The 21,646-nt window shown below is 42.6% G+C and overlaps 1 protein-coding gene across 1 annotated transcript; it reads right to left on the reverse strand.

Moving 5' to 3' along the window:
- Positions 1-8,223: 8,223 nt before the first annotated feature.
- rasl11a (RAS-like, family 11, member A) lies at positions 8,224-21,079 on the reverse strand. Its single transcript, XM_034106477.1, has 8 exons — positions 20,531-21,079; positions 18,117-18,173; positions 17,903-17,985; positions 14,241-14,281; positions 13,566-13,695; positions 13,294-13,369; positions 12,229-12,305; positions 8,224-9,062 (listed from the first exon to the last, which is right to left on the reverse strand). Exons 1-8 carry the CDS (start codon positions 20,688-20,690, stop codon positions 8,919-8,921), a joined length of 768 nt encoding a protein of 255 aa, XP_033962368.1. The 5' UTR covers positions 20,691-21,079; the 3' UTR covers positions 8,224-8,918.
- Between the last annotated feature and the right edge of the window lie 567 nt (positions 21,080-21,646).

A 21,646-nucleotide genomic window follows, 5' to 3' on the forward strand; every position in this document is an offset into this window, starting at 1 on the left:
TGCTGAATTAAATATTAAAAAAAACTGGCTTTAAATGCCCTTTCTGCCAATGTCTTAAGAAACTACACTTTTGAATTGAGTTCTCACATGGACTGAAGTCATTTAAAGTGGGTTAAACAGTGTTTTCCATACTGCTAAATGTGTCAGTGGTTCTTCTAAATCATTTTGAAAAACTTGAACCGAGAGCTATTTTTAAATCCTCTACTAGCCTACAGCGGTTCCCAACCTTTTTCGACTCAGGGCCAACTGAAGAATCAAAAAACTTTTTCGCAGCCCACATTCAACCATAAACAATACGGAGGCTAAATAAAGTTCAGATTGGTCGATTCAGAACATGTGACACGTTGTTAATCCAGTAGAACAGACCGTTGTCAAGGACTGTAATGACCGTTGCTAAGGAGGATCGAGAAAGAGAAAGGAAAAGAGGTTAAAAAAAAAAAAAAAATCTTAATAATGAAAATGTTTCCACACAAATATTTTGCAAATAATTTGGCGGCAAATATTGAAATTACATTTACACCCTAAAATATTTTATTTGGGCTTTTAGATGAAGACACAAGACGCACACAGTTAATAAATACAACTATTCTTCTGGCTAAAATACATATTTTTAAAAGTCAATCAAGGAGTAATCTTAATTTAAGGTGTTTGAAGAGTAGATTTATTTTGGAAAACAGTCATTGCCACAAAAAATGAAAGGGTGGTTGAACACGACATGAAATGGGAAATAATGAGCTCTAACGAAGAGTGGGATCAAAGGAACAATATTATGCCATGTTGTGTTTTTGGTGGCATTTGGTCGTCAACCTATTTTTGTTTGTGAAATGTTGAAGTGATCCTACCCATCTTTATTTCTTCTGTTTTTGTTTAGTTGTTGTCTGAGATGGGAATGTCCTCTCCTATATGTTATTATGTCCATGTTTGTGTTTTTAGACTATACAAAATAAAATTAAAAAATGTGGCGGCCCACTTGCAATGCCTTTGCGGACCACTAGGGGGCCGCGGCCCACATGTTCGGAACCGCTGCTCTTCTAACATGAATGCCCTCTAGTGGCCTCTTTATCTGTCACAGGGAATCACCTCAATCATCAACATCTGCACACGTCCCTTGCATCCTCGGTATGTAATGTCACTTTGTATGAAAGCACTATTAATGGCTGTGTGCAGTTTAAGGGAAACATTTTTCAGCCCATATTTAGCTCTGTTTCCCAGCTAGCTTGAGAACCAGGCTATTTTTAGTTGGGCTCTTCTTGGGTATATTTAAATTGCTGTTTTTGGTACGCATCAGAGTTGGTTTTGGAGCAATTTGTCCTGGTGTTTGGGGCTTAACACACGAGAGGAGAAAATACTAAATAAAAATACTAAATAAAAGCCGTGTCAAGAAACATACATATTGTTTAGGTGAGAGAATCAATGAAATATGTCCAACAAGGTAGAAATAATTACATAAATACGTATAAAATACACTTATATCTGCTTTTAAATTAACAAGCCGACCCGTTTTTAGCATAAATGTGTGAAATATTGAGCAAGGAATGTGCAAACGTTCCCCGTATGAAGGGATAAACAATATGTCAGTCATGATAACAACATGTTTCTGGAGCTCTTAATGTCCCTTTCAATGTCATAAAAAGTGTTTTCTTTGCAGATTCGAACCATCAAGCCCTAATATATTTGATTTTAATCATCCTTTAACAGAAGCGTTTATTCGTCACTCATGAACAGCATTTAGTATCTGGTCTTGAGCTGAAAGCTTGGTGCCGAGATACTGTTGTGGTCACTGCTCGCCACTGGTGGAGTTTATGGTTCTAAAATGCTGCCGACTGAGTTTACAGCGATTCTTGTGGTGGCTGTTTACCTCCCGCCTAACCCCAGTAGCGAGGGTAAAGAGGAGGCACTCGGTGAACTGTGCAGAGCCATCAGTGAGCAACGGACAGCACACCCAGACGGCCTTCTCATCGTAGCTGGAGACTTCAACAACTTAAAAACGTGTTGATTTTCCAACCAGGGGAAAAAACACATCAGACCTGGTCTATACCAACATCAAAGGTTCTTACAAGGCGTCCCCCCTCCCCCACATCGGCCTTTCTGATCACCTCACTGTTCTGCTGGAACCGACCTACAGACCCAGGGTAAAACCCACCAAACCGATTTGAAAACAGGTACGGGTGTGGTCAGAGGACAGCACACTCCGAGGCTGCTTTGACACGACAGACTGGGCCATGTTCAAGCAGGCAGCCACATACAACCATCACACCAACATACAAGTATTCACAGAGACAGTCACGGGCTACCTCACCATGCATTGACGATGTGACAAAAAACAGAACCATCACCGTCCGGGCCAACCAGAAGCCATGGCTGACAGGGGAGGTGCTCACGCTGGTGAAGGTCCGCCTTCAAAGCCTTCAGAGCTGGAGATCCAGCTGGGCTGAAAGCACCTGACCCGTGGCATCAGGAAAGCAAAGCAAGAATACACCCGAAAAATTACCGGACATTTCAAGGATAGCAGGGACTCACGGAGCCTGAGGCAGGGCGTAAGGACCCTAACGGACTACAAACCAGTAATACCTCCCTGCTCAACAACCTCAACGGCTTCTTCTTTGCACGCTTTGAAGCACAGAACAACACACCTGCGCAGAACCCCCCCCCCCCCCCCCCCCCACCGACGACCAGGCTTTGCGTCTTTCACCAGCCGGTGTGAGGAGCACACTGTTGAGGATTAACCCCCGCAAGGCTGCAAGACCTGTCAACATTCCTGGTCGTGTGCTGAGGGACTGCGCAGAAGAGCTCACAGATGTCCTCACAGACATTGTTAACATCTCCCTGAGCCAGGCTGTTGTTCCCTCGTGCTTCAAGGAAACCACCATCATTCCAGTGCCAAAGAAGTCCTCTCCATCCGGCTTCAACGACTACCGCCCCGTCGCACTAACTTCCACCATCATGAAGTGCTTCGAAAGGCTGGTCATGAAGCAGATCGAATCCACCCTCCCCCCGTCGCTGGACCCGTTTCAGTTTGTCTACCGAGCTAAACGGTCCACAGAGGATGCAATCTCCTCCGCTCTCCACCCAGCCCTCGCACACCTGGAGTGGAGTGCACCAGCTGGGCGTCAGCTGGGCGTAACTCTACGTCCGACGTAGAACCGAAGGTTAAGATCAAACTAAAGTTATGACTCGTGCACCACTTAGACTTAAGCCCTGTATGCGTTGCGCCCGGGTGTAACTTTTACGCCTAGTATGGAGCAGGCGTAAATCGGAAAGACAGACTAGTATCCATAGTAACGTAAAACAGGCAAGAAGGATATTATTATTAACGATGGCAGGGCGTCTTGTTTCCATGTTTAACAATGAAAGGGCATTAAGAAGAGAAAGAGTCGTCCGTGATCGAACAAACCCACTGGACATCTATTCAGTGAACTGATAGAGAGGTTTCGTTTCGGCAGACAAGCCCTTTCTGATTTAATAGAGGAGATCTCCCCTCAACTCCAGCACGGATCAGACCCAAACGCTGCGCTCTCCCCAACCTTGCAGGTGCTGATTGCGCTCAGATTCTACGCGAACGGGGCCTTTCAAAAATACTGTGGGAGACATGATTAATGTTCATCGCAGAACTGCATGTCGGGCTATAAGACAAGTTTCATTGGCCCTCCAGCATTTCTTTCTCCGTCAGTTCCCGCTGTATCTCTGACAAATCCCTCTTTCTCTTTCGGGGTCCATGTGGCCATTTGGGATTCGCCTCGAGTCATCGCTGACGCTGTGGGTGTGGGAATTCCCTCTTCTCTGCGGTCCTCTGAGTCTGTAAAATGGCGTTGCTTGGCAACAATTACTGTTTCGCGTGTATTCACGTGGACACGCATCTTAAGACCAAGCGCAGCTACGCCCGAGACTAGTCAGGCTTGGTGCACTCGGTGTAAATTTGAATCACTACGTCGGACGTAGCTAAGCCCGACGTTAGAGTTAAGGCCTACTTTTTTACGCCCATCTGGTGCACTCCACTCCTGGACACTAAGACTAAGACTAAGGACCCATATGTCAGAATGCTATTCTCAGCTCAGCATTCAACACCATCATCCCCCAGCAGCTACAGACCTGGGCCTCAGCCCCTCTCTCTGCAACTGGACCTCCTCACAGAGAGACCACAAGCTGTACGGGTCAACAATAACACCTCAAACACCCTCAGACTGAGTACGGGGGCCCCACAAGGATGTGTGCTCAGCCCCCTTCTCTTCACTCTGCTGACCCACGACTGCAAACCCATCTTCAGCACCAACCACATCGTGAAGTTCGCAGACGACACTACTGTAGTTAGTCTCATCAGCCACAACGATGAGACTAACTACAGGAAGGAAGTGAACCAGCTGGCCTTGTGGTGCCACAACAACAACAACCTCTTCCTCAACCTGGAGAAAACAAAGGACTTCAGGAGAACCCACCGTCGACCCCCTCTCCCCCTGAGCATCAACGGCGCTGCTGTGACCAGCACCAAATTCCTTGGGGTGACCATCACTGATGACCTCACCTGGAAAATCAACACCACCGCACCGGAGCCCCCCCCCCATCGTGCTGTCCTTTTATCGAGGCGCCACCGAGAGCATCCTCAGCAGGTGTATCACGCTGTGGTTCGGAAGCTGCACCGCCGCCGACCGCAAGAGCCTGCAGCGCATAGTGAACTCTGCCCGGAGGACCATCGGGACCCGCCTCACCCCTCCAACAGCCTCTCCAGCCTCCTGCCTTCCGCAGCCTCAGCTCGGGCACCGTCAGGCTGGGGAACAGCTCCCTCCACCAGGCGGTCGGGATGCTGAACTCTCTCCCCTCCCTCCCTCCCTCCCCCCCCTCCCTCTCTCCCCTGAACTCTCCACCCTGCCTCCGACCTTTCTCCCCTGCCCCAAATGGTCCTGGACTCTACCCCCCCCCACACACACAAACAGACACACACACACAACCAACCTCCCTCATCCAGCACCAGTCACTTTACTGCCATCTCCGCTGAATACTTTAATATATTACTAACATTCCTCCGGTTATCTAGGCCCTTTTTGTTTTGTTGTTGTTGTTGTTGTTTGATGTATGTACCACTGTAGGACCTCGAGAAACTATATATATAATATTATAATATTTCAAGATTTCTGGATGTACAACATGTCGAATTCTTGACAATAAAGAATAATAATAAATAATAAATAATAATAAAAATGTTACTTTGACATTTGTTTTCCGTCTGGACACACACTGATAATCTCTCATCTGTCTGGCTGTCACACACACTGTTCTGTCAACACTTCAACACGGAGACAGTTGACATTCATTCTCTGTCTTCTGTTACATTTATGTTACGTTTTGTTTTACATCCTAAAGTCCTAATTCTTCTTGAAACCTTGTGTGTCTCTCTCCACTTTCAAAGGTCTTGACTTAATCCCAGACGAGACGTTACGGGGTGAAAAGTTAGGACGAACCTAAGGGCCCGCCCACAAATGTTTAGAACACACACACACACACACACACACACACACACACGCGCGCGCGCTCACAGCTGGTTTCTGTCCTCCACACATTGCTCCGGGTGGTTCTCTGTTGATAAGATGACCTCCTCTGCTCCATCATTAGCTTGTTAGACATTTCCTCGTCTGTTTTGTTTTTAAAGGTGTCGTCTTTTATACAAAGGGAAGGTTTACTAAAGCAAACTGACTCTGTTTCTCTACAGATCCACATTAAGAAGAGGCGTCTGAATAACTGAGAGAATCCTTTGAACTGCAAGCTGAGATTTTACTCCTTGCTTCATATATTATGATATATTTATGCAAGTAGCTCTGGAGAGAGCTTTCGCACCTGTGGCCACTAACGGTCATCACGTCTCTGCTTTGTTTCAAGACCCGCCTCAGAAAGCTTTTGAATGGAGCTACTTCTCCGGTTGGACTACCTGCTCTTCACGTAGCTCTGCATGTCGTCGTTTAGGTGCTTTCTGGAGATCGGCACTCCTCAATCCACTCCTCCATAGTAAAGCCACCCCGGAGGTCCAAGTTAACCTTACATGTTTCCATCGTAAGCTTTGCTAGTTAGTTAGTTAGTTAGTTAGTTAGTTAGTTTCGTAACGGACGTAATGTAACAGTTGGCCGTAACAAAATGTATGAATGTGTGAGTGTAAATATATACGTGTGTAAGAGTGAAAACATATGTATGTGAAAGGAGAATGTATGTGCGTGAGAGGAGTATAAATTACGGGCTGTACGGCCCCTCATAGTTGTAGCTTTTCTCAGACGCGGAGGGATACTGACTTGTGAAAAGTAACTACAATTCTACCCGCTCATTAATGACGGCTAAGAACCAATCAGATTGCTTGATTTGACTTGTCTGTTTTATACAATGTTATATTTATCTACTTATCCTTGTCTAGTCTTGCAGTCACACCGGTTACACATTTCTGTCTTTAAAAAGGACAGGGAGCACTAAGTGTACATTTTTATTAGAAAACATTGACTTAATAGTGGTTTTTTTGCTTTTTTAATTGACTTTTCCTCAGTTTTACCTGTGAAGCGTCCTATGTTGTGAACTACACTTCCCATAAGCAAAATTGAGCTCTATTTTGTGTCATTTTAAGTTCTGACGTTTCCCTTTTGGTCAGACATTTGACCAAAATCCAAAAGCGTAATACCTTCCTGACTTGCAGTGAATTTCTTTCTCATTATTAGATGTTTTTTTATCTGTGCATAGTGTCATGTCTCGACATATACTATAAAATAACAATACTATGCCGCAGAATTTGACATTATGCAGCAACGTCAATGCCATTTAGATCAACGTACTTTCAAACCTTAATCCAGAGGTTCACTTGTGCGCTCCTTCTAACCAAACAAGGGAACATTTACTGGAGTCCATTTTCCGAATCTGGCCTTATAAATGTCACATTAACCCTCAATAAAATACAACTGACATTAACCGTCCAGATTTCTGGCTGCTTTTCAATGAAACAAAGGGGGAGGAAAAGCAGCATTCATGCATCGGAGAGGGCAGTTGATCCAGCGTCACACAGGAAGCAGGTCTTTAGGAGCGACATGTGTGGGAAGTTCGAAAGAAAACACAAGAGGAAATTAGACCTAAAGTCGCTGGAAATTGTGGGAAAAATCTCAATTCTGTGCCCGAGTTTCGTCACACAGCGAGCCGAGGTTTTATCTCCCATCTTTTTCCAGACCCTTGATGGAGCCCTGCTGCCTCTACAGATCAAAGGGCCACAAAGGTCACGGGTCAGCGCACAATATTTACTGTGTGTGTTTTAAAAAGGGTTCGAGTGGCGGTTCAGTGACCGGGAAACAAATGCCAGATGCCGAGGAATTTTGTCTTTACTGGGAATTGTGGAGTGTATCACTGAGAGGAGAGGTCATGAGAACAGCTGGAAAAACACACACACACACACACCATGTATACATCACTTCAGGGGACATTACATTGACTTACATGCATTTCCTGGAGACTTATCCTAACCTTAACCATAACCAACACATGCCTAACCCTAACCAAGTCTTCACCCTAAAATTAATGATCCTCCTTATGGGGACCTCCAATTTGTCCCCATAAGGGAAGCCAGTCCCCACACTATATGTGTGTAAACAGATTTAGGTCCCCACAAGTATAGTAATACCAGACCACACACACGTTCAGATGTTGACCCATGATTATGAACCAGTATATGTTGGGTTTACTGGTTACTTTCTCTCCTGGAAGTTCATCGTCTCTTGGAGCTGTGACTCGCCCACAAAATCATTATTGTTGGGAGAAAGACCTCTGAACATTAACTCTAACATTTTCCACACATTAAACAATTGAAATGACATACCCCTCGTTCTGAGAGCGGTTAAAGCTGCTTTTACCCCTTGGTTTCATTATTTGCGCTGAGATTAAGTGGAAACATTTTCACAAAGGCTAGTAAATGAGTCTCATGGCTTCAAAAGTATGTTATGTGAGGGAGAATTTGAATTAAGGGATTTAAAACGCATTTAACCAGAGCTTCTACATTTAGGAGAACTTTAATGGTCCCTGGTCTTCATACCGGGACACAAATAAATGGTGAAAATGGAAGGTAGTAACTCCAATTATGTGAATAAAAAAACCCTCTTCTTGCTGGTGTGTACACAATTAAAATAAAACAATAAACTAAAACCCCCTTTTCTATTTGAAAGTCATGGAAAGTCCTGATTTAAGCAGATTTTGAATGAAAATGAAGACGAAATATAAAAAAAAGATTCTGGTCACTTTATTAAAACCCAATTTAAAAATAGTACAGCTCACTTCCACTTGTCCTCGCTTTGTTTTGTTACTCGAGGCTTCCCTTCCGGCTGTCGAAAGGCAGCATTTGTCTCGGTGTAAGAGCCTTGAACGAGTTCGATTTGGGGTCATTTCCTGTTTCGGTTCCGACTATGTTCCTACCACGTCTTCAAGAGAGAAGATGGAGACTCGCTGTGCATTTATCAGCCAAGTTGAAATCTGCCTTTGTTCTCAACTTTCAACCCAATTAAAAAACCTGTCTATTTGCAAAAATGTCAGGACGTAACAAACAACGTGTTCTGTCCTTTTAATTGTCTCGTTAATTCTTTAGCGTTGATGTATTAAGAGTGGTTTTTCAGCCTCAAGGAAACGGAGACATGGCTCGGTTTGCAGTAAACCCGTATTTCTGACACCCTCACTGTCCTCTGTTGGTAAAAACGCAACGTTTCTGACGCAATACATCGTGTTTTGTATCAGTCGGTTCTGATGCAGCTCAGAAGGTCGCGTTGACCCGGAGCTTTGTCTTCAGCGAGGACTCTTTAAAAGGCTTCGATCACCACAGAGGCTGTTCAGTTCTCAAACTGCTTCTCAGACTGCTTCCACTTTAAAGGAGGTCTTTGCATTTCCGTAGAAGCTCTCATCTTCGTGATGTTTCTGTTCGGTCAGAGGGCGGAGGATGAGGATTTGACTTTGGAGGAGAGGACCTGCCTGAACCTCCTCTTCAGCTCCTGCATGTTGGGAGATTTAGGTCTGGCTAGATGAAGGCCTCCTCTTCGTTTCTCACCGTTACCCCCTCCTCGAATCACCTAGAAAACAGAGACACCAGTGACTTGAAGAAAATACATCGTTTATTTTGCATAAGCAAGCAGCTCCGAAACTTCTTCTTTGTATTTAAAACTCTGCATCAAATGTTTATTGGACTCCACACAGCAATGATAGTATGTGTAGTTTTCTCACACCCTGGAAACAACAGGCATCAGAAGCTCAAAACGTACTCTTATTTTTAATTATTTTGTATGTTTTATTTACTTATTTAATTTGTTGTTTCTTTTTTGTCAAATCCAATCAACCTGCTTGAGAAACAATTGGTGAATTGCTGACAAGACATCGTTTACTTTGCATAAGCAGCTCAAAACCTGCTTTTTCCTTTTTAAATAACTATTTAATTTCCGTTTTCTTTCTTATTTTCCTTCGTTTCTATTCAAACTCAAATGTAAAGCTGCATCAGATGTTTATTGGACTCGACACAGCAATGATATAGTTTTCTCACACCCTGGAAACAACATGCATCAGAAGCTCAAAACGTACTCTTATTTTAAATTACTTTGTATGTTTTTTGTACTTATTTCATTTTTAAACTCCACTGTCAATACAACTCAATCCACTCGAGAACAATTGTTAAAAAGTTACATTTAAAACTGCATTTAATCCTTTTTCATCACACAACATTTCTAACAAAAACAACCAACATTTTCATTCAATAGGGCGACTGTGGCTGCGAGGGAGTGCGGTCGTCTTTTAGGTTCGATCCCAGCCCGTGCAGCCAACATGTCGATGTATCCTTGGGCCTATCCGATGGCCAGCGGTGTGTGAATGTGTGCATGTTAGTGCATGTCCTAACATACACTGCTCAGTATGAATGGGTGAACGACATGTAGTATGTAAAGAGCTTTGAGGGATCTTAAAGACTGGATAAAGGACTATATAAGTACAGTCCATTCATTTTGAGTCATTTTTATGAAATGAACATATCTCCAATTTAAAATCTCCTTTTAGCTCCATTTTTGGTCTCCTCCATCTCTTCCAGGGAATGTCTGTCTCTTAAGTTGCTCCATTGTGTTCACAAGTCTTGTATGTGCCTATGCTAGTAGGTAGCATTTAGTTAGCATATTGGACTTTTTTCTTTTAGGCAGCCGTTGGAAACAAGAGCCGAAAAAACTAACCACTGAGCGACAAGATGCTAATGAGGGGAACTGAATATATATGTTAATTTAACAATGATTGATTGTCGCAGCTTTAAAGCACCTACTCAGTTGAGCCTGGTTTGAGAACACACCAGAAAAGGAAAGAGACTAAACACGGCTGCATGTAATGAGACTTGTATCAGAAAAACAAATATACAGCACAGACTAATTTCAGCTTTCTGACCCAAACATAACAAACATAGCATTTTCTGGTGACTCTGGGCATCAGTGGGAAAATGTCTGCTATCATAATTCCCACAGGAAATGAAAATTCCCGAAAGTTCAGTGACCCAAAATATATCTGCAGACCCAAATAAAGCTGTCCTCTCTTAGCCTTAAAGAGGCCCTGTTATGCTGTTTGGGGTTTTCTCATCTATGTAGTGTGTTCTATACGGGTTTTAGTGCATGTAAACACCAACACATTGTGCATGATGGGCGAAGGGGCGGGACATCTCTAAGCCGTTGACCAATCACAACAGAGCCGGTCAGCTAACCAATCAGATGAGAAAATAGAGAGCTTTTTGAACATTAAAGCATGCAGACATGTCGGACCAGAGACACTACATACTGATATACACCTGAACATCAGCAGGAGAGGACTCTTTAAAGTAGAGACACTACATACTGATATACACCTGAACATCAGCAGGAGAGGACTCTTTAAAGTAGAGACACTACATACTGATATACACCTGAACATCAGCAGGAGAGCACTCTTTAAAGTAGAGACACTACATGCTGATATACACCTGAACATCAGCAGGAGAGGACTCTTTAAAGTAGAGACACAACATACTGATATACACCTGAACATCAGCAGGAGAGGACTCTTTAAAGTAGAGACACTACATACTGATATACACCTGAACATCAGCAGGAGAGCACTCTTTAAAGTAGAGACACTACATGCTGATATACACCTGAACATCAGCAGGAGAGGACTCTTTAAAGTAGAGACACAACATACTGATATACACCTGAACATCAGCAGGAGAGCACTCTTTAAAGTAGAGACACTACATACTGATATACACCTGAACATCAGCAGGAGAGGACTCTTTAAAGTAGAGACACAACATACTGATATACACCTGAACATCAGCAGGAGAGGACTCTTTAAAGTAGAGACACTACATACTGATATACACCTGAACATCAGCAGGAGAGGACTCTTTAAAGTAGAGACACAACATACTGATATACACCTGAACATCAGCAGGAGAGGACTCTTTAAAGTAGAGACACTACATACTGATATACACCTGAACATCAGCAGAGAGGACTCTTTAAAGTAGAGACGCTACATACTGATATACACCTGAACATCAGCAGGAGAGGACTCTTTAAAGTAGAGACACTACATGCTGATATACACCTGAACATCAGCAGGAGAGGAATCTTTAAAGTAGAGAAACTACATACTGATATACACCTGAACATCAGCAGGGGAGGACTCTTTAAAGTAGAGACAATACATACTGATATACACCTGAACATCAGCAGGAGAGGACTCTTTAAAGTAGAGACACTACATACTGATATACACCTGAACATCAGCAGGAGAGGACTCTTTAAAGTAGAGACACTACATACTGATATACACCTGAACATCAGCAGCAGAGGACTCTTTAAAGTAGAGACACTACATACTGATATACACCTGAACATCAGCAGGAGAGGACTCTTTAAAGTAGAGACACTACATACTGATATACACCTGAACATCAGCAGGAGAGGACTCTTTAAAGTAGAGACACTACATACTGATATACACCTGAACATCAGCAGGAGAGGACTCTTTAAAGTAGAGACACTACATACTGATATACACCTGAACATCAGCAGGAGAGGACTCTTTAAAGTAGAGACACTACATTCTGATATACACCTGAACATCAGCAGAGAGGACTCTTTAAAGTAGAGACACTACATGCTGATATACACCTGAACATCAGCAGGAGAGGACTCTGACTAAGCTGACTAATAAAATACAGTAAAAAGTTCTCACCTCCTGGCAGAGATGCAGGAAGGCAGCGTGAACTCCTTCGTGGTTTTCTCTCGCCGACGCCTCGAAGTAAACTCCTCCTGTGAGCAGAGTTTATCTCAGATAACATTCCTTCTCCATTAGGCAGCATGCAGGATATAGTTCACATGTATAGAGGTGTGTGTGTGTGTGTGTGGTCTAGCATTACTATCCTTGTGGGGACCTACATCTGTTTACATAGTCACGTGTGGGGACTCGCCTCCCTTATGGGGACATAATGGAGGTCTCCTTGAGAGGAATCATTTCTTTTAGGATGAAGACTTGGTTAGGGTTAGTATAAGTCTCCAAGGCAATGTAATGTCCCCTGAAGTGATGTATACGTGTATATGTGTGTGTGCGTGTGTGTGTGTGTGTGTGTGTGTGTGTGTGTGCGTGCGTGCGTGTGTGTGTGCGTGTGTGTGTGTGTGTGTGTGTGTGTGTGTGTGTGTTTAGTGTAATATCAGCTGATTTCAAAATAGTTTACCTCAATTCCACTGTAAGTTTGTCCTTGCTTTTTGAATTACTTTTCTACAAATTGTCTGCTTTAGGTAATGTTGTCTTTTGAGTATCACCACCAGCAATGTGTACTAAAAATATCAACCGCAAAATGGCTCGTAATGCAAAAGGAAATTGTATAGATTGTTCAATTTAGATTATCCCTATCCATTAGTCAACTGGATTTAATTCACTGGTGGTACAATCCCTCAAACAATTGAAAGTCATGCGTTGAACATACTGTAGAGATCTATTTTTCTAAAAAAGATAGTAGTATATAGCATTAAAGTGAAATAATAAGTACTTTACATTTGTACTTAAACACAGTAATTGAGATCCTTCGCATAAGCGCACATAAGAAACTCTTCAAAAGTGTATGAAGATTTTGCATAACTTATAACTGTACAAAAATACTTTTACTAAAGGTTATCTGTGTAAATATGATACTGTGTTTAACATATTACAAATGGTGTGTTGTCTTTGGGAAAACCACTACTATAGGAATGGGAAAAGATGAAATGTACATAAAACAAGAGGAGGGTTATTTTTTCCCACCTAGCGAAGAAGCTAACGTCTCGCCTTCGTCTGCCGGCACTTGTCTGGCTCTGAGAAGATCGCTCTTGTTTCCAACCTGATTACAGATTACAGGACAGAGCAGATTAGAGGGGATTAGAGTCAGGAGGTAACACTTATTATCCGTTTAAGACCTGAGTAAAGCAACTGTCTACCAGCAGTAAATCCAAACGGCAACAATAAACAGACTTCCTGTACAAGTTCACCAACGTTTTAAATATATTTTGCATTGTTTTACTTTCAGGTGTACTGACCAGTATAACGGGTATATTTCCAGAGGGGTGTATGCGTCTGACGTGTTGGTAAAGCGGCTGGATGGTGCGGTAGCTGTGGTGATCCGTGATGGAGAACACCAGCACGTATCCATCCGCCCAGTAAATAGATCTGGAATTTCAATGCAAGCACATTACAGGCAATTTGTGTTTGGTAGATGATTTCTATGTTGTAACAATGCTTTTTGGCAATACATCTTATACGGTTGGAAAGCCTGTTTTCTTATCTTTCCAATGTGTCTTCATTTATCAGACTTCAATCATCCAATCCACCAAACAACACCACACTAGAGTCAGCTGCAAAGAAAGCTGTTTGGCATCGGCAGAGGAGATTTGATTCACATGTTTCATGGGCGCACCCCACATACTCGGCTCTGCTGCTCATCCATCGAGTGCTTGTTCTTCACACATTTGGCACCATTGGAAAGGTAAGAAAACAGGCTCTCCTACGGTATAATATGTATTGCTATGAAGCATTGTTTCAACATAGAAATCCTAAACACAAATTGCTTTACTTTTTGTGTTAAGTTATATAGAAAAAATACAACAGATAAAATAGAAGAATCAATATATTATGGATGTTCTTTAAAAAGTTCAGATATTGTAAATTTATCACAGAAGTAACTTCATTTAGTTGTTTATTGAATGTTTATATACCTGTTGATCTGCTCCTGACAGTACAGGCCTTCAGCATCATCCTGAAGAAATGAAAAAGACACAGATTTTAAAACTACTCTTGGGAATGGACACTGACTGTTTTTAAACACTTCCTCATTCCTCTGAGCTAAAGCAGACTGAGCTCAGCACAAACCATCAATCACTGTTTCACTGGCAGTGTCTCCTCCAGACATTACACCACTAAATGATCTTTTCCCAACCTCAAACAACTGCTTTTTTAGTGGCCTGTATTTAAAAAAGACTGCTGAAGTGTACACAACTATCCAAATTCATCAAAATGCATCAACGTCCATAGTATCCAACGTAGACCCTTTTCATCCCCATGTTAAGGGACTAAGTGACAAAAGGGGATAACAATTATTGAAATTGGTTCCAGCAGTCGCACACATTTCTGCATTTTAATACTAATTCTGCACCGTCAGTGTATGTCCTCATTAAAAGCTGCTGGTTTTTGCCATTTAGCGGTTCAAATGGTTATTTTAAGTGTGTGAAAAAGGCAACCCGAACATGTGACGATGTACCATGCTGGGAGACGTGAAGATGTCACGATTTCGTCCCTTCAAACGTGACAGTTACACCGTATTGTTAACCAGTGGAGAAATAACCGGAAATGGGAAGCAAATGCTCCCCCGACGTAATGATTTATTTTTTAATAGTCACACTCGATTTCGCCGATGTTCTTGTTGCCCAGCTGGTCGACACCTCTTTGAGCAGAAACAAAGGCTACATTCATGTATTACATCGATGTTAATCCGTGCGTGTGGATGTGGAATTAACGGACGTGACGTTGTGCGATTGCGTTGCCAGGCAACAGCTTCGGTTCATGTTAATTTACAAACTCTTCAACTACAACCGTAGTTATATTTAAAAACATGTTAGAAGGCCTCACGAAATACTTTAATGCAAATTAAAATGTAAATGTGAAGGAATGTGTGTATAACAAAATACATCGGTGATAAACGAAACCGGAAACTGACCAAGATCCTCAGCTCGATGATTGGATGGTTTAGCCGCAATGCATGCTGGGATTTGATGTTTATGTGATGTGAAATCTGAAAACGTTTTTTAAAAATAAAATAATACTTTATTCCGAGTGCTCTTGCTTTTCTCTTTGAAAGTCATCACATAACGGCATTGTAATACACGGTTCGGCTGCATTACGTATTACATATCTGCCGTAGTTCTCTATTTATAGAGCCCTGCTGAGAAGACTTCTAGACAAACAGGCAGAACTGCCGCCAAAACTGAAAACGTGACGTGGATTTCACATCACATATGCACCAAATCCCAGCATGCATTGCGGCTAAACCATCCAATCATCGAGCTGAGGATCTTGCCTACGTCTGTTTCCGGTTTCGTTTATCACCGATGTATTTTGTTATACACACATTCCTTCACATTTACATTTTAATTTGCATTAAAGTATTTCGTGAGGCCTTCTAACATGTTTTTAAATATAACTACGGTTGTAGTTGAAGAGTTTGTAAATTAACATGAACCGAAGCTGTTGCCTGGCAACGCAATCGCACAACGTCACGTCCGTTAATTCCACATCCACACGCACGGATTAACATCGATGTAATACATGAATGTAGCCTTTGTTTCTGCTCAAAGAGGTGTCGACCAGCTGGGCAACAAGAACATCGGCGAAATCGAGTGTGACTATTAAAAAATAAATCATTACGTCGGGGGAGCATTTGCTTCCCATTTCCGGTTATTTCTGCACTGGTTAACAATACCGTGTAACTGTCACGTTTGAAGGGACGAAATCGTGACATCTTCACGTCTCCCAGCATGGTAAATCGCCACATGTTCACGTCTTGCCGTGATGCCGGGTTGGAAAAAGGATAGGAAAGTACCATCTTCTGTACCCTTTAGCATGATCTGAACACAAGTCTTGTTTGAAGGGGAAAATGTTTTCTGAATTCTTGGTGGAAAGTGCCAGATTTGTCTAATTATGTTTATATTTAGCTGGATGGACGCTGGAACAAAAGTGAAAAATGTATGTCACCGTAAATCTCTTGAAAGCACAAAGATAGGGGGAACAGTGTCCAGGTGGAACATTCCAGAGTTCCCTTTAAAGTGAGTTAACAGGTGGTTTTCAGACTTTACTGACAAATGTGTGTTTATGGACACACAGCAGCTGCTTTGACATTTTGACTCCGGACCCTCCAGACCACCCAGTCCTCAGCTCGGGATGGGCCGTTCCTTTCACTCATTATTACCGAGAAAAACATTTTCTGCCATCATGAGGTGAAGATAAGTCCGTCGGATAACGTGCGGGCTGGATTAACCGTACTTTATTGATACAACACTCTATTTAAAAATCCTCACCAACCTTCCAGTGACTTCTCCACCTCTTTGCCTCCACACCAATTATTCCTGTCTAATCTCTGGAAGTGGAGAGACGTCCTCACCCTCCCTTATCTCCCCAAATGGAGGGAGGAAATGAGCGGCCCTGAGGTTTTCTAAACAGACAGCCGGTGGGGCACGTTGCACCAATTATCCTCCACTTCCTTTTGCTTCAAATGCATTCCTCAAACGGCTTGTATGATCAAATGAAGAGTTCTCCTAACATCGAGTTCATCTTCAGGCAATGGCATCGAAGAAAGACCTCGACTTTTTGAACCTTTTAACTCAACTCAAGCATATTTAGACATATATATTTCACTGCAAATAGAAACGTAAGCGTAGTTTATATTGTAGAGTCAACCAATAACTCAAAACTAAAATATTTTACATGAAATGTGGAATTTGGAGGAATGTTTGTGTCTCATTGCCCTCAACAAGTGACTCGGGGTGTTAGCACAGACAGCTGTTGTGGCAGATGTTGGATTTGGATGAATCAACCGTAGATGGTGCAATATATTTTTTTCCGCTATTAAACAAACGAAGAATGCAATTAATTTTAACTCTCAATAATAGTTTGACAGAAAAGCTTACTTCAGCAAATACCACCTGGTTTATTTTGAGCTTTTCTGATTCGTAGTGACATGACAGTGGACTGTAACTAAGTACATTTACTCAAGTATGATTTTCAGGTACTTATACTTCACTTGAGTATGTATATCTTCTGCTACCATGTACTTCTATTCCACTTCCTATATTTGACACTGGTAGTTACTTTTACATACATAACATGTAGTGTTTATCTGATATACTATCAATATGTACCACACATGTATTCAGTACTGTCAAAAATCAGCCAAACACGAACACGTTTCAACATTAAAACTCTTATATGTATTTTCTAATGATAACAATACTATCAAATAATAAGATGACACTTTTAGGAGAGCCTTTCTGCACAATGAGTACTTTTACTTTTGATACTTGAGTACATATACTTCTGTTGAACTCAGGACTTGTACTTGTAAGTATGTTACGACTGTGGCGATTGTACTTTTACTTAAATCTAAATACGTTTTCCATCACAGTGTAGGAAGCTAAGGCCGGTATGAACATCTTCTACTCTTCGGGGAAATATTACTTTCATAAGGTGCATCGTAGGTATCCCGGAAACAGGTGATACGCTTAGTGACCGTTTCCATCACTAAAAAAGCCCATCAAATATTCATAAACATGTATTTGTTTTGATGCACACGCTGTATTATATATATATATTTGAATGAGTGTGTGACCTGCAGCGCCACACAGGGAGTGTCCTGGATCTGAAGCGACACTTCCTCTCCATCCAGGGTGACCTTTCTGGAGTAAAGCGCCCCTGCAGAGAGCAGAAGAGACGGACGAATGAAAGGATCAATGGGTGGGGGTTTTCCAGAGAGCGGGAGGATTAGTTTCTGCTGCTTATTGTCACAAATGAGTTTTATTGAAGACAGATGCGTGGAAACTTACCGGTGTTTGCTTCATAGTCCCCGATGAACCTCTTGGTGAGAAACCTGACAATCAGAGCTGGAAAGAAACAAGAAAACGTAAGGAGATGTTCTGAAATGTGCCATCCACACGTCATGGACACGGAATACAAAGACAGATATGGAACATGCGCGACCCTACGACAACCCGCTGACCTTTATAACGCTTAAAGGTCCCGTGTCACGGCCATTTCTACTGATCATAATTCCATTGTTGAGGTCGACTAGAATACATGTATATTGTGCAATGTTCCAAACTCACATTGGTTTCTCAAACAGCATCTCTGTATAGTGTGTGTATTCACTCTCTGTCCTAAACGGCTTGTTGGAGCTCCTGCCCCCCCCCCCCCTCCCTATGAGCCCAGTGGCCGTCTGCGAGACAGCGAGACACAGTGAAACCCAGCCTGAACACACACACACACACACACACACACACACACACACACACACACACACACACACACACACACACACACACACACACACACACACACACACACACACACACACACACACACACACACACACACACACACACACACACACACACACACACACACCCGCAGCCTGGCTGGGAGTTTGTGTGTGTGCCCAGGCTGAGTTCCGCGGTGTCTCGCTGTCTCGCCGACCCCACACAGCGAGCCTCGCAACGTCCCGCCGAGTGTGTGTGTGCGCGCGCGTGGTGTGTGTGTGTGTGTGTGTGTGTGTGTGTGTGTGTGTGTGTGTGTGTGTGTGTGAGGAAGTCGGCGGATTGGTCCAAACGTAACGGTTCCACGGACGTAACGGCTCCACGGACGTAACGTAACGGCTCCACGGACGTAGCGTAACGGCTCCGCGGACGTAACGTAACGGCTCCACGGACGTAACGGCTCCGCGGATAGGTCCATTTGATTTGGACCAACCTGCGGAGCCGTTACGTTATGTTACTATACCCGAAATACATCACTATACCCAAGAAGTAAACAATGGAAAAAGCGAAATGTCCAACGAGGCGTTCTGGGGCAGCATAAAGGGTGTACTTTGAGGGTTTGTGAGTCTGCAGGCCGTCTACATGCAAAGCTACATTACACACAAGGGGAATAACCAGAAAAGCATGATATGGGCCTTTTAAACGAATTTCCCTTTTCTGTGACACATATTTGATGGACTTTTGTAGCAGAGAGATGATTTAAACAAACAGAAAGCCCAAAGTCTGAAGCAAGAAACTGATTCACCAATACTCTGAATGTGATGTTGTAACCCCTCGTGCGTCATCTGTGTCCTGTAAATGATTGTCTCATGCATCTCTTGTTGTTTGGGGATTGTGGACGATGTTTTCTGACTCCTTTGAGAGGCCGGTTTCATTTGAGAAGAAGGTTTGGATTCCCATCAGTGCATGTTACACAGTAAAGATTCCCATTTTCATACAATAGTGGGAATCACATGAGACAGTGGCCGAGATATGTTTACCTTTTTAATCCATATGGGTCGAAAAAACCCTGAATCCTACATTTCCCATGATGCAACGTGGTACTCTCTTTTAGTCAACCCTTCTCTGCCTGCTAACTCTTAATAACTCTCCACCTCCAGATTGAAATGCAGACTTTCTGCTATAAAATGTTTACTCTCTGAGCCTAGGCCGACTTAACCCTAATGACATCATTATGACATAATTAGGGTAGGTTTCTCAAACTATAACAAACAAAATACTGACCGTAAAACTTTGGTTTAATTATAATTACTTTTATCGTGTTTAAGGTAAATTGTTTGAGGTATATTTGTACTTCACAACTTGTATTCCAGTGAACATCCCAGACATATGATCACCTTTTAAAGTATAATGTCTTAAATGTGTAACATTGTTCAAGCTCACTCCACAACGTGACTTAAATACAGCTGACACATCAATGATAGTAATAATAATCCACACTATACACTCTAAAAGATCACATTCTGCAAACACATGACCATTTAAGTACAGCTCTTGTTATTTAATTACAGTAGTATGCATGCAGGGCTTTTAGTTGTGGGTCTTTTTATATTGTTACTGAATACTTTCTTTCACCACACAAATTAAAGTATATTTGAAAACCCTAAAGGCTACACAGAATGCAACCTGTCGCCCCCTGTCGCTCAGGGTTGGTATTTATTTAAAAATATCGATTTTTCCTGTTATAGTCCTCCTGTTTTAGACAACTATATCACAGAGACATTCCTAACAATAACACGCTACATGCTAAGAGGTTAAACGTCTGGTTATTATCATGTGTTATTATTAAGCTACATGAAACCCATGCATGTAGTAATCCCTATAAGGAAACAGATGAATTACAGTTGCATTAAATGCTTGGAAAACTTCCTAATTCACTTCAATGTTGCTTTTTTCTTTCCCCAGTTCTTCCATACACACATGCATACCGGTTTTCCCGACGTTGCTGGCCCCCAGCACCACGATCTTTGCGGTCCTGTTGGGCACGCAGTCCAGCAGGGGATACTCCGGGATGGGAACCAGCAGAAAGTTTCCAGACCCGCCGCTGCTGTTCATGTTTCCCGGTGCAGGTTCTCCAATCAGCCGCATTGAAACCCCCTCTGCACCCCGGATCAGATCTGCTCTATGTGGGGGAATAACAGTCCTGCAACAACCCCCCCTCCACACCGAGGAAAATCACTCCAATATTCCCATAATGATCCCACAGACACAGCTGGTTGTTTATTCTTGGACGTTATGCAGAAAAAAGTAGGTTTTCCTTAGTGGTGCAACATTCCCAAATATATTCCAAGTATTTCTCCAGTTGAGTTTCCTCCAGTGAGAAAAAAAGTGTGAATCCCTCCAAGGATAGTTCAGCAATAGGAAGTCATCTAAAAACTGAAATAGTGTCAAAAGCACCGTTTTAAATGTAAAAGGCGAACATAATATGAAAAAGTAGTCCCTTTCGCGCAGATTCCAGATGCTTCTGACTGCGGACAGATAAAAGGGAGAGAGAGGGAGGGAGGGAGGGGGAGACTTTGAACCGTCCCCTAATATTCCCACGAGACCTGTCTAAACTGGGCTCCTTTTTCCAGCCTGGCCTCAGATATCACAAGGGCCAATAAACAAGGAAATTAAACTGAAAATAGAATGTACGTGCCAAAGAATTATTTGTAATTGTTAGTTCTCTTTTCCACTTTTTTATTCTATTAAAAGTCTCTCTCTCTCTCTCTCTCTCTCTCTCTCTCTCTCTCTCTCTCTCTCTCTCTCTCTCTCTCTCTCTCTCTCTCTCTCTCTCTCTATCTATCCATAGGTCAACTTGATGTCTTCTTGTCTACTTGATGACAATGAGCGTCCATTTCAGTTTCATACAGCACTTTTATTAATTAAATATCTTTAGTAATGAGGAATTATCTCCTTTCCCTAACCCCACAAAGTGTAACCTAATAAAGGAATAGTGGGAAATGCTAACCAAAGCACCGCCCCCGAGTCTAGCCCCCGTGAGAAGAATCGAGCGAACCAAAGAGCTTCTGAGTGGTGCGTCCGCGACACTCCCTCGGACGGGA

Source organism: Pseudochaenichthys georgianus, chromosome 18 (genome assembly GCF_902827115.2).
Source record: "Pseudochaenichthys georgianus chromosome 18, fPseGeo1.2, whole genome shotgun sequence".
NCBI classification, from domain to species: Eukaryota; Metazoa; Chordata; class Actinopteri; order Perciformes; family Channichthyidae; genus Pseudochaenichthys; species Pseudochaenichthys georgianus.

What these genes read in the sequence shown, in the direction of transcription:
- rasl11a (XM_034106477.1), bottom strand. Translation starts at nt 20,690, where the DNA reads ATGCGGCTGATTGGAGAACCTGCACCGGGAAACATGAACAGCAGCGGC. An exon ending in GGACTATGAAGCAAACACCG is followed by an intron (nt 17,986 to 18,116) that starts GTAAGTTTCCAC and finishes TGCTCTCTGCAG; the next exon opens with GGGCGCTTTACTCCAGAAAG. An exon ending in CTCCCTGTGTGGCGCTGCAG is followed by an intron (nt 14,282 to 17,902) that starts GTCACACACTCA and finishes TCATTTCTTCAG; the next exon opens with GATGATGCTGAAGGCCTGTA.